General features: G+C 37.8%; 1 protein-coding gene across 1 annotated transcript; it reads left to right on the top strand.

Moving 5' to 3' along the window:
• Window positions 1-2,957: 2,957 nt before the first annotated feature.
• LOC149627450 (uncharacterized) lies at window positions 2,958-4,844 on the top strand. Its single transcript, XM_089851685.1, has one exon. The coding sequence runs from the start codon at window positions 2,958-2,960 to the stop codon at window positions 4,842-4,844; it is 1,887 nt and encodes a 628-aa protein (XP_089707811.1).
• Window positions 4,845-14,647: the final 9,803 nt, after the last annotated feature.

The following is a 14,647-nucleotide window of genomic DNA, read 5'->3' as shown; positions in this document are numbered from 1 at the left end:
TGGTCGTACTAGTAGCAGGTTAAGCTACAGTTTGCTCAGGTCCTGTTAGTCTCTAAAGGGTTATATAGTCCTTGTAACTTTCAAAAGGTTGTTGTCATGGCTAAACAGACCGCTATTACAGTTTTTTTTATTGTTTTATAGGTTTTTTTGACACGTTATCTCCCAAAAGTAATTAATGTAATGATAAAATGTTTTCGGGGAATGGAATTGTGGTCGAAAAGCCGAGATAAGTAAATTTTTGAAATTGATTACCAGTAAAATAATTTATTTGAACGGAAAACGGTAATGGAACGTTGTTTTTTCTTAAGCATGCATATAAGTTTCAATTAAAAAGAAAAATTAATATCTGATCCTTCAGACAAGTGATACCCTCAGTCTTATCGATACTTTTAGGTCTTGATTCTAATCAAGACATTTTTGGTTAATATCTGTTCCTTCAGTCTTCATTTTAATTAAGAATTTTAAGAAACTGTTTTACATTTTCAAAATCTGCACTAAGCAGAAACATATATAAAGGGGACCATAACTTTAGCTCAATCAGACATTTATTTATAATGATACTTAAAAAAAAAAGCGTAAATCAATAAAAGTTTGTATTCTTATTGTAATTAACATAATACAATTCCTACCAATCATTTACTGAAACGCGAGACGCCCACCCACAAGTACCTACAAGCACCTACAAGTACCCATAAGTACCTACAAGCACCCACAAGTACCCGGGACAAGCACCCGGGTCAAGTACCCACAAGAACCTACAAGCACCCACAAGTACCCGGGACAAGCACCCGGGTCAAGTACCCACAAGTACCTACAAGTACCCACAAGTAATCACAAGCACCCACAAGTACCTACAAGCACCCACAAGTACCTACAAGTACCCACAAGTACCCACAAGTACCTACAAGCACCCACAAGCACCTACAAGTACCCACAAGTACCTACAAGTACCCACAAGTACCTACAAGTACCTACAAGCACCCACAAGTACCTACAAGTACCCACAAGTACCTACAAGCACCCACAAGTACCTACAAGTACCTACAAGCACCCACAAGTACCCACAAGTACTTACAAGCACCCACAAGTACCCTCAAGTACTTACAAGCACCCACAAGTACCCAAAAGTACCTACAAGCACCCACAAGTACCCACAAGTACCTACAAGCACCCACAAGCACCCACAAGTACCTACAAGCACCCACAAGCACCCACAAGTACTTACAAGCACCCACAAGTACCTACAAGCACCCACAAGTACCCACAAGTACCTACAAGTACCCACAAGTACCTACAAGTACCCTTAAGTACCTACAAGTACCCACAAGTACCTACAAGCACCCTTAAGTACCTACAAGTACCCACAAGTACCTACAAGCACCCACAAGCACCCACAAGTACTTGCAAGCACCCACAAGTACCTACAAGCACCCACAAGTACCCACAAGTACCTACAAGTACCCACAAGTACCTACAAGTACCCTTAAGTACCTACAAGTACCCACAAGTACCTACAAGTACCCTTAAGTACCTACAAGTACCCACAAGTACCTACAAGCACCCACAAGTACCTACAAGCACCCACAAGTACCCACAAGTACCTACAAGTACCCACAAGTACCCACAATTACCTACAACTACCCACAAGTACCCACAAGCACCCACAAGTACCTACAAGTACCTACAAGTACCCACAAGCACCCACAAGTACCTAAAAGCACCCACAAGCACCCACAAGTACCTACAAGCACCCACAAGTACTTACAAGCACCCACAAGTACCTACAAGTACCCACAAGTACCTACAAGTACCCACAAGTACTTACAAGCACACACAAGTACCTACAAGCACCCACAAGTACCTACAAGTACCCACAAGTACCTACAAGCACCCACAAGTACCTACAATCACCCACAAGTACCCACAAGTACCTACAAGCACCCACAAGCACCCACAAGTACCCACAAGTACCTACAAGCACCCACAAGTACCTACAAGGACCCACAAGCACCTACAAGTATCCACAAGCACCTACAAGCACCCACAAGAACCCACAAGAACCCACAATTACCCACTAGAACCCACAAGTACCTACAAGTACCCACAAGTACCCACAAGAACCCACAAGAACCCACAAGTACCTACAAGCACCCACAAGTACCTACAAGTACCCACAAGTACCCACAAGAACCCACAAGTACCTACAAGCATCCACAAGTACCCACAAGAACCCGGGCAAAGCACCTACAAGAGCTCAAACGCCATGTTTTTCTTGCTTAATATCCCTCTATCGGCGTGAATCACGACAAAAACGCCGTAAGTCCAATATAAAAAATTAGGGCTAAAATGCGTGTCTCTAACAGTGGTAAAAGGCCGTAATTCCAATCCCCAAAACAACGTAAGTCAAGGTATGTGTTAATAATGATAAAAATCAATACTTAAACTTAATTTATCTTAATGAAACTAAGCAAAGGCACATCTATGGACTGTTATCTTTCATTTAAGATGGTTCCCAAACGTAACGAATGAATAGTTTTCTTTATACACGATCCCAATTAAGGTCATTTTTCAAAAAAATCCCATGTTATCTCTATGGAACAATATAGTATCTTTCACCAAATGTCGGATTAATTTTATGGATTCTAAAACCACCCTTAACAACCTTTTTCTTTATAGAATTAACTATTAGTTGGATCTCTTTGAAATTTTAACCACAAAATTAGGGCCCAAATTTTAGTTCACTGGCAAAATTTCAAAGCAGCAAACACAATACGAAAAAAGTTACGGCCAATCAAAGAATCCTCCTTTAGCATTACAGGCAGTATCAAGTCTTATCTAAGAGAGCGACCGCTCTCCTAGAATACCCGTCAAGTAGTTAATTTCTTTATTGTACAGCGTTTCAACAAACATCTACCTGCTCTTCTTCTAGTTGCAAATAAGAGTAGAGCTTGCATGAAATGCTTAGCACAGTACAGGAAGTTCCAAGAATTTCGCCATCTGCAAGTAGTAATGAAGCATCTGGGGAGTCTGATTCCGAACCCGAACCAGCACCAGTGACAGGTCCTAGACCGTCGGTAATGTCTATTGAGGTGAATATTAAGTGTCTCACACTGGGAAGCCATAAGTGCTTTGTTTGTGGATCGAAAGCACGCACTAGAGTTACGGAAAGTGTCCGTAATGCTGTGTGGTTGAACTCGTCTATCTTTGTCAAGACAGATAGCAGAATTTGTTCTACGCATTTGGTTGACGGCGAGCTTCCCGATGAAGTTATTGGAGGTCTCACCGCGAATAGTGAGTCGGGATTGTTTACGTCCAATGAAATAGGATGCCTACTTAAAAGTCTTGCCGAGAATGTTCGCACAGCGAAGAGGCGTTGCTATGAAAACCTAGTGACATGTGACCATGACTGTAAAGTCCTTACCTCGCTATCTCAAAAACAGTTCCTTGCATTGCACTCTACAATAGAAGACAGCATAGGGGTAATCCACACCTGTTCATCAAAGACCGCATTAGTACTGTTACTTGCAAAGATGAGAATGGGTTTATCGAACACGATGTTGTCAGTACTGTTCCAAATTAATAAAAGAACGTGTATGAACATAATCCTAAAGGTCATTGCAGCGCTAACAGATCGGTTTGTTCCTCAACGTTTCGGGCTCAACCACATTCCACGAGAAGATTTAATAACCAATCATCAGTCGGCCTCTGCGGTTAGACTCTTCGCCAACAATACACCAGATTGTCTGACAACTATTGTTGATGGTACATACATTCGAGTTGGTCAATCGCAGGATTATACTGTTCTTCACAAGTCCTTTTGTGTTCACAAAGGTCAGCACATATTCAAACCAATGGTCCTCGTCACCACAACAGGTTATATTATAGACATTATTGGCCCATACTTTTCCAACGGACGCAACAATGATGCCCGTATTCTAAACCACGCCTTACAAACTAGAGCGACTCTCAAATCGTTTTTCAAAGCCAATGATGTAGTTCTCGCCGACCGTGGTTTTCGTGACTCTAACAACATGCTTTCGGAACTAGGAGTGTCGTTACAAATGCCGTCGTTTTTGCGAAAAGGAGAAAAACAAGTAAGCACAAATGAAGTAAACCGTTCCCGGAAAGTTACATACCTGAGATGGCCTGTCGAAGCAAGGAACGGACATTTGCAAACCATCTTCAACATTTTCCAAAATCGTATTCACGTCCACATTATTCCATACATAACGGAATTGCTTCACCTAGCCGCGGCTCTCATAAATGCTTACCATCCAGAGCTACACCACAACGGTAATTGGGAAGAAGCTGTGGATAAAATGGTGGCGTCTGAAAAGGTTGAACACCCTCTAAATCCATTGGTTGAAAGCGGAATTCTTCGCAGGCCATCGCAATGGCATAAGCTAGACGAATTGAACTTAGATGACTTTCCGGTACAAAGTGAAACAGACGTGAAAGACATCGTTATGAGTGAATTCAAAACCAGGCGAGCTGCGTCGTACGTAGCTTTGACAGTTGAAAATTCTGGTTCGTTCACCGTTGAGGTTTGTCGAGTGCACGTTGACCTCATCCGTGTTCGGGTGGCCAGTCAATTTTCAAGTTCAACCACCCATCAGGCTTTTATTCAATACGTCCCCAATGGTTTATTCGTAGACTCTATAAAAGAATGGTACTGCACCTGCAAGGGCGGCTACTTGACCCTCGGCACGTGTGCTCACATTAGCAGCGTAATTTGGTACCTCGGCTATCGACGCCACGAAGAAAGGGGCAGCTGGTACCAGTCCAAGTTACGTGCAGTTTGCGATGACGCTACCGCCTTAGAAACCCTACCTAACATAGTTTAAAATAGCATATTTGTATTGTAATTGCTTTTATCTATGATCATGTTTGTGTAAATCAATTGAAAAGTATTATTAGATTTAAGAATAAATCTACTACAGCAATCTTATTCTGAGAGAGCGGTAGCTCTCTTAGATAAGACTTCATACTGCTTTTAATGTATAAGGAGGGTTTTTTGTTTGGATGTAGTTTTTTTTGTTTTGTATTAATTCATTCGAAAAAATTCCACAGAACTACAATTCGGGCCCTTAATTTGTGGTTAAAATTTCAAAGAGATCCATAAATTAGTTTATTTTATAAAAAATAAAGTTGCTAAGGGTGGTTTTCATTTCCATAAAATTAATCACACCTTTTGATGCAAAACAGAAATATTTCCCATAGAAATAACATGGGAAATTTTTCGAAAAAAACAAATCGGTTATTCGTGATTTAGGAAAACTATACGTTGGTTAGTTTTGGGAACGGTCTTAAATTAAACTTTAAACTATAATCTAGGATCATTTTTCTTGTTATTAAGAAAAATTAATTTTAAGTATGTTTAACTTAAATTTTAAAAACTACCCCAATCTGCGATATTTTAGCATTTATCCCCTGTTTTATTAGGAAATATCAGCGAGACCAATGTTGGCCTTTTTTAACGTATAGTTGCCTCATAATAATCCGATTGTTTCTTCTTAATGCCTTTTGGTTGGAATGGCCTATCGATAGTGAGATAAGACGGCTTTAATATTGCTGCAGTGATGTTGACGCGGCCGCTACAGCGACGCCTTCAAAACACACGGGTCTAAATTGTCGCGGATATAGGCAAATTCAGACTAGCTTAATAAACATTTTAACTTTTCCCTGCTAATTATTCTGGATTATCAATAAGAGATAATTAAACTAGACTCCCAATTAAAGATAAATAAGCTAGATTACGAATTTAAGTAATTAAAGTAGTTTACCAATTAAACGTTCTTAAAATAAATTATCAATTAGAGGTAATTAAACTAGACTACCAATTAGAGGTTATTAAACTAGATAACGAATTAAGGGTTACTAAACTAGATAACGAATTAAGGGTTACTAATTAAATAACCAATTAAGGGTAATTAATCTAGATTACCAATTAAGGGTAATTAATATTATCAATTAAGGGTAATTAATATTATCAATTAAGGGTAATTAATCTAGATTATCAATTAAGGGTAATTAATTTAGATTACCAATTAAGGGTAATTAATCTAGATTATCAATTAAGGGTAATTAATTTAGATTACCAATTAAGGGTAATTAATCTAGATTATCAATTAAGGGTAATTAATCTAGATTACCAATTAAGGGGTAATTAATCTAGATTACCAATTAAGGGTAATTAATCTAGATTACCAATTAAGGGTAATTAATCTAGATAACCAATTAAGGGTAATTAATCTAGATTACCAATTAAGGGGTAATTAATCTAGATTACCAATTAAGGGTAATTAATCTAGATTACCAATTAAGGGTAATTAATCTAGATAACCAATTAAGGGTAATTAATCTAGATTACCAATTAAGGGTAATTAATCTAGATTACCAATAAAGGGTAATTAATCTAGATTACCAATTAAGGGTAATTAATCTAGATTACCAATTAAGGGTTACCGACGACTGGTAAATAAGCTAGATTACCGACGACCGGTAATTAAGCTAGATTACCGACGACCGGTAATTAAGCTAGATTATCGACGACCCGTAATTAAGCTAGATTACCGACGACCGGTAATTAAGCTAGATTACCGACGACCGGTAATTAAGCTAGATTACCGACGACCGGTGATTAAGCTAGATTACCGACGACCGGTAATTAAGCTAGATTACCGACGACCGGTAATTAAGCTAGATTACCGACGACCGGTAATTAAGCTAGATTACCGACGACCGGTAATTAAGCTAGATTACCGACGACCGGTAATTAAGCTAGATTACCGACGACCGGTAATTAAGCTAGATTACCGACGACCGGTGATTAAGCTAGATTACCGACGACCGGTGATTAAGCTAGATTACCGACGACCGGTGATTAAGCTAGATTACCGACGACCGGTGATTAAGCTAGATTACCGACGACCGGTGATTAAGCTAGATTACCGACGACCGGTGATTAAGCTAGATTACCGACGACCGGTGATTAAGCTAGATTACCGACGACCGGTGATTAAGCTAGATTACCGACGACCGGTGATTTAGTCGCACTACCGACGACCGGTGATTTAGTCGCATTACCGACGACTGGTAATTAAGCTAGATTACCGATGAACGCGCAACGCCCTAAGACTTTTTCTCCCATATTTTCTAAACAATTTTAATTAATATGAAGACTGAAGTGACAGATATTAATAAAAACTGTCATTGTAGACAAAGACTGGAAAGTGTAAAAGATAAGGTTTGAAAATGAACTGCCTGAAGTAACAGATATTAAAATTTTCACTTTTGAAGACATCATTATAAAACATCAATTATTTTAAAAAATTCTTATCTTACTTTTTTTCACCAAAATTTCATTTTCGCAAAATATTTTTCAGCAATATTTACCCAAGTATTTGGTCCTCAATAGTAGTTGTCACCTAGAAGGGTTTAAGGGATACTATCTTGGTACTGGTTTTACTTTCAACTAACATTTGATTCTAGGAGATTCAAATGCTTGGATATCTGAAAAGATTTCTCTTGAAGAGTTTAAATTTTTATATTTTAAAATAGAAAATATTGCGAAGCGGAAAATAATATAGGCCTTTTCTTTGTGATTTAGTTATTAGTGTCGAAAAGATCTGTAGATTGATCGTGATCTTTGAGAGCAACACAGCACGTTAATATTTAATACTTTGAAAGCTTTACAATTTAAGAATACTTTTTGTAAAGTTTTAATACGGTTTATATTTTATAAGCTCTCAACGATTTTCTCTCGTTATAGGTTCGAATTTTCTACCTAATTTTAAATTTTTGATAAAAAATAAAATTTAAAGCCGTAGTATTTTCAAAATAACGCGCATGTTCCTTTTTAAAATACTTTCCCGAAGTAATTTTGGTGAAAAAAGTAAGATAAGAATTTTTTAAAATAATTGATGTTTTATAATGATGTCTTCAAAAGTGAAAATTTTAATATCTGTTACTTCAGGCAGTTCATTTTCAAACCTTATCTTTTACACTTTCCCGTCTTTGTCTACAATGACAGTTTTTATTAATTGGTATTATGTCTCTTAGGTATATTTGATCCACTAACTCTGGGGAACACAACATAGACTAAACAAAAAACCTAAATAGTTTTTTGTTTAGCCTTGAACGGTGGCGACAAAGCACAGTATTAGTGCTATTTTTGTGATGTTAAAATATATAATTCATCAAGATGTTATGTATATACCCGTGTAGTAGTTAATTTATAGTACCGCTTTCCAACAAACATCCAAGTGCTCTTCTCTTAGTTGCTGACAAAACCAAATCATGGTGGAAATGCCACGCTTAATCTGAGATAAACGCAACTGACTTGGAACTCTTACCTAATATGGTTTAATATATATAAAAAAAGGATTTTACTCATTCCTAAACTTGTAAATAATGTAAATTCAATGCTTATAGTGTACACAATATTTAGTATGTCCATGATAAAAAGTCTAATGATAATATTGCCTACGTGTTAAATATCACTTCTGGGAACATTGTTGGTATTATTACTCGTAGTTATTTTTTACCTACTATTAATGGGGGGAAAACAAAGACTATACAACCCAGCCTATATAGCTATATATATGATCTTTGGGCAGCCCCTTGATTTCGCTTCATCCGCAATACATTGGTGCCGTGCGTGTTAAACATTTCTACAGGCGTTTGGTCTAAAAGAGCTGGAATTAGGCCAGATTTCTGGGACGTTTTTCTCGGTGTCCCTTTGCAGTTACAAAACGAAACTTTCCCAGAATTATTATTGATTTAGAGTTTAGATATGTTCCGACTTTCAAGTCATTTCAGGTGGGGGAAGACAGTCTACTCCGAGGTTTAATCGGCCTATTTTGCCTATCTTTAGCATTATGGAGCGAAACACAAAATGACCTCAACTCGTAGATTCTTGAGATTTATTGCCTCTTTTTTCAACAAAACGATGGAGATCCAAGCCACGTAGAATACGCATGTAGAAACACCGCAGCAGCGAACAAAAGTTTTTTAACATTAGCTCGCCCAAAATCCTATGGGCCGTTGCCCTTATTCTTTTTTTAGACTTAAGACTATTGAATGATATTTTAATTTAATTAATTGAATCTAATTCGCCCTTCAATTCAATTTCAACTCCTACTGAAGCCTAAAGTAAAAGTAAAACCTGTATCAGTCCCTTCCAAGCGGACGCCGTTCATCAGAATTCACTAGGTCTATAAGTCTACCCCCACTTTTCTCTTTTACTATGATTTGAAATGGGCCTGAACCTTGAAGAAGTTACTAGGCCTAGTGTGATGGATTTTACAAAATAATTTGGAAATAAAAACCATATTAAAGTGAAAAATCGGTAGCGGAAATAGGGGGAAAATTTTCCGATTTACAATATCCAATTTAAATATTACTCTTCAGAAGATCGTTGTTGGAAAAGTCAGGGACTAAAAGAATTACTAGCATAAGTGAAAGACTGATGCTAAAAAAAATGGCAATTATATAGAGTCTCCAACCTGAAACTTATCACTTTCATCCAGGATCATTGATGTTGATCGACAAGGAATTGATATAAAAAAAACAATGTTTGCTACAAGTTTGGAACTTTGAAGGAATTCAAATTGAATTTCTATGATCTTCTTCTATTCTTCAAGGTCATGATGGCAATATTTTCACAAACCTTTGATCCTCCATCTTATTATTAAACTGCAACTTCATTACCAAATACTTTAGAGCAGTGAGGGAAGGACGTATAAGGAGAGTCCAAGATAGAAGGGGGAAGGTAACTATAACGGCAAAGGCCTCCAGGGTGATATGGCTCTCAGGCGCACCTACCTCGGCGTACAGCCGAGGAGTTAGACGTTACGTGATCCGTTAAGAAGGAAATTCAACAAGCTCCTCCAGCAGAAAGCACATTCGTGCGGGATATGCAAGATAATAAAAAAGTGAAACAATAGGGACTAAAAAAGAGAGCATGAGGTAAAACTTTCTTTAATAGATGCCATATGTCCAGTTCTGAGCGAGACTAATAAATATTAACTTAACAGTAGAACTCGCAGCAGACAGCTTATGTCTTTAGAAGGAAAGTTATCCTCTAGCACCATGCCTAAACCACCGCACCATGCCTAAACCACCGCACCATAGCCCGCTTCGGAGGAGGCGGAGTCTATTTATCCTTTTTTGTGGCTTCAACTAGAGTTCGTTCTGGTGGAGTCACCAAATAAGTGTTTACTTTAAAAAATCGAAATCGGAATGATGGGGATGAAAAGCCCCAAAACACACGGTATTCCTGTCTCCATCCATTGCATAAGCTAGGGTAGAGAGACCTTGAAAGGTCGGCGCAATACTCGTGCGAGGGGGTATTCTCGCCCGCACGAGTAAAAAAGGTGAATACGAAGAGACGGTTAGAGGCTCACACCAGAGATCAGCATGCAATGCAAGTTAAGCTTGGGCGATGATTAATTTACGCATTTTTTAAAGAAAATTTCTTTGATATTTTTCCTCCCTGTTGCACCGATTGCGCATGTGCAGCAGTCTCATATCGAGCCACAGCACTGGTACCGGTTTCTATAGAGGGGCTGACGGAGAATTTGGTCTTTCCGACTCCGCCTCTTATACGACCTTACCGTTTAAAGTTATAGTTATATGCGATTTCAGCTTCTTGGGTAAAGCTGCGTTCTGGGTCTTCCAGTATGTCTGAAATTTTACTTAGAGAGATAGAAATTAAAAGTAATTTTTGTCGATACTTTCAAACTTTTTCACGATTCATTCGTTCCATGGCTTTTCAAATTAAAATAATATGATGAGGTACACAGAAAAGATACTCGTAACGCACATTTCAGGCAAAGATTAAAAGAAGAATATTTCTCCTTTTTTTTCTTTTTAAAACATTTTAAAAATTTAATACTCTAGGGAAAGATGAAAAGGATCCGATAAAGGTCGGAGTCACGTAAAGAATATATTGATTTTTTTTCGAAACAAGAAAGATCTACACTCGTAAAGCCACAAAGGATGTAAAATGACGCCTGTTTCAAGATGAAACGACGTACAAAGTTTAGGTTTAGTCGATTTTGGGGTTTGAAAAAAAAATTAAAAAGAAGTTCTAATTATTTCGGTGGTTTCTTGTTTGTAAAAAGAAGCTGACGTTGCTAAATAGGAAAACGAATCCAATCCATAGAAACACAAGATATCAACGGTTTTTTTCCGTTGAAGGAAAAAATAACAAGCTGACAAATAGTATATATTGAGTGTCAGCTTTTGAGCACACTCGTAAACGAAATGTAAGTTACAATGAAATTAGATTTTCAATTTCGCGATGAGCAGTCAATTGGTATTCAAAACTGCGTTAGGTGTGGAGTTGCAAGTCTTTCTTTACTGTAAAACGAACGCCTATGGTATTAGCTTATTTATTTCTGTGGGTTTTGCAAGGTCAGTTGAGGTGACCATTTGATCGATAAAGGGTCACTGTGTGGTCATCGTACCATTCTTTTCAGTTGTTTTACAGAAGTTACAAAATCGGCTGTTTTGACTATCATTATAACTGCTTTTTCCTCTCCTAGTGATATGTCACGGAGAGGTCTTATCTGCCAGTGATGTTGGGGGGTTAAAGTGTTTGCCTGTCCGTTGTTAAGGTAAGTCCACACTTGGTATTTTTTCCCTTCGCGAGTTCGTTTGCTTCGCGCGCAAGTTACATTGATTGTCCACTAAACAGATTCGTTTACACTCTCGCATCGCTTCTGTTCAAGAATCGGACATACTTAACTAGACTTAAGGTAAATTACCGACGATTAAAATAATTAATATCAATTATATTTATTTGTTAAATTATTTAAGAAAAACGTCTTTAAGGGGGTAGCCCTCGCTCCGACTCGGAGAGGTTCATTTTGGTTTCCCAACTTGTTTTATATGTAATCACTTACATACAGCGTGTACATTGATTACGTTGAGTGGTCTCTTAGTCAATTTTTCTAAAAAAAAGTCTTAGTTGTGAAATTATGTTTTACTGATGAGTGGATAATGCTTACTGCCATTGCAAGTTTGTGTATCCTTCGACGGATAAAATATATTATCTAACCTGATCAATAGTAGCAGTTGAGCATTTATAAAACTATGCTTAAAGAACCATATTTTAATAAGGATAGGAAAGGGAAAAGAGAGTGACGTTTATTTAACGATGCTAAATGACTTTGAAAATTTGTATTAACCGTCTTAATTTTCTGGGTAGGGCCTACGAGCTAGGGGTGACTGCGGACGCTCTACTACTCTAAGATTAATTTTGTATTTTATTCCTTTTATTATTTTAAACGAAAAAAGATTCCGACCAGAAAAATGTCGACCCGAAAAAACCCTAATCAATTATGAGCCATTTAACGACGCCGTCTTCGTGCTCACAACTGACATGGAGTAATGGAGCGTTCACACTATCCAACCATAAGTCAGCCGACTAGTATTCCAGACTACTTGAACCGACTTATCAGGTCAGTCCCGAGTCAGGTCAACCATTCACACAACCTGACTTGTCATTCAGATATTTCTTCCTGAAGCCCAATAAACTGAACTGAATACATCTATGGAATATTTTAGACTGTACAGTAGTCTGCTACTATCCTATGTATCGACTCTCGGGGTTCATTTGTGATTCAGCTTTATTCTGGATTTCGTACATTAGAAATTTCAAATAATGGATTTCTATATCCATCATGAATTGAAGAAAGCTGAAGCTTAGGTGGGAATCAAGATACTGAAAATTAATTATTTCAATGTTTAACAGTAAAACCTCAAGCCTCTTTTCGCTACTAGTCAAGCAGACCACAACTAAAAGCGAAGGTAAAAATTTCTTTACGTCATTGATCACGAGGATATTCTCGCTTGTTTATTGGCTATTAAATAGTCCAACTTTAGTAGACTTGCTTTAAGTTGGGTGCCTGGCCGACAAAGATCCTGTCCATATTCTAAAGACCCGTTCAGATTACCCAACCAAAGTCAGAGAGAGCAAACCAATCGTAATAGGCGAAACTATTACGTCATGGGGCACGTGTCGTTTTTTCTTTTAGCTCCCGAGAGAGAACCGAGAGTAGCGGCCATTATTTAATTGCCGCTGAAAAAATTGATAAAGGATTTTAGGACTTCGCCATTTTTTAACATGGTTAATTATTAAGTTTTGATGGTTGTTCCGTATTGAGTATTATAAGGAGTAATATAATAGGAAAGTATATTACTTCTGATATTATTGACCATTATTATGTTCTGAACTGCCGAAAATTAGTTGGAATAGCTCTGATGCTCGTAATTAAACGAATGTAACGCTTTTTACGCCTCTTGTGGTTCAAAGGTAGTTGGCCCGACAGATTGTGTGGTGTGTACGTGTGACCTGGTTTGACCAAATTGGGTGACAAGTCGGCCTGACAAGTCTATGATTTGACAGCTGACTAAAGTTGGGTAATCTGAACGGGCCTTAATAAAGGTTGGGTCGGCTATGTCAGCTGACTAAAGTTCAATAGTGTGAACGCTCCATAAGCCAGTTCTTGAGTGGAGTTAATTAGAGAAATGTTAACGATAAATCGGTGAGCATTTTCTGTCGAATTCGCAAATTCTACTTCATTTTGTTCGTTTTCATGTGCGACAACAATCAAAATCGGGTCATACACGACAATACCATATTGCGTACCTAGGCTTTGCTAAGATGAAATTTACGAGCGTGATTTGCAATGAAATTTTTAAACGAAAAGAGTTCGGACACGCCGCTTAATCAATTTAACTCCAGAGATTAATTACTTCTTGCAGCAGGGTTCTTCTTCGTGAATCTAGCGGCAATATGAAGGGGTGGGGGAATTCATGGGCGGGGGATAAAGCGACGAGATCATTTGGAAATTATTCTCGCCCGACAGCGTTTCGTTTCGTTGACCCCCCCCCCTATTTTTGAAACAAGAACAAAAAGATTGACGTCAAAAATAATTCATTCTTAGATTAAGCGATTAAAAATGTCTCCTGAGAGCTTAAACTTCCTTCTTTAATGTACTCAGAAGTGAATGAAGACAACCTTTGAAGTCGCGAACAAGTCGCGAATGTCTTACTTGAAAAAACTAAAAGTTTCATAGAGAGGCAGCTATTTTTAGAGTTTGCATTATGCCCATGTTCAGCTTCTACAAAACTTGTTCAAAATAACGTTCTGACTGAAGAAACTGAGACAGTGATCAAACCCTATTGGTTCTAGTCGTCCAATAGTAGTTTCAGGTCTGACGTGCTCTATTTGAAATGGATTGGTGGTTCTATTTAAGCAGACTATTCCAGCAAATAAGTAGCCAATCTCTTAAATTGAGGAATTTGCTTGCAAGTGTCAACGTTTATCATGAAATTGGTTTTATTTCCAAAACTTGTGTTTTGTACACCTAGTCACCTTGATCACTTCTAAAAGAATTAACCATGACATACCCCAAAATTAATTCTTATTACATAAAATAACAATATACAGTCGCTTTAAAGTTTCGTTGAAATTACACATCATTAATCAATGATTTCACCCTGAAATTTTCAAATGTTTTCGATTTATCTTTTCTACTCATATTTGAAGACTGCAGAACCACACACAGAAACGTGTGAAATTCCGAAGAAGAGTTGCATAGAGGCAAAATCGAGGGAGAGTCACTTGAAAAACAGT

This window comes from Phalangium opilio, unplaced genomic scaffold, assembly GCF_054372755.1.
Source record: "Phalangium opilio isolate 3A_F unplaced genomic scaffold, DU_Popi_V2 ptg000105l_1, whole genome shotgun sequence".
NCBI lineage: Eukaryota > Metazoa > Arthropoda > Arachnida > Opiliones > Phalangiidae > Phalangium > Phalangium opilio.
The sequence above is the reverse complement of the archived record's forward strand: the minus strand, read 5'-3'. Positions and strand labels throughout refer to the sequence as shown.

Coding starts and splice junctions, on each gene's coding strand:
- LOC149627450 (XM_089851685.1), top strand. CDS start 2,958: ATGCTTAGCACAGTACAGGAAGTTCCAAGAATTTCGCCATCTGCAAGT.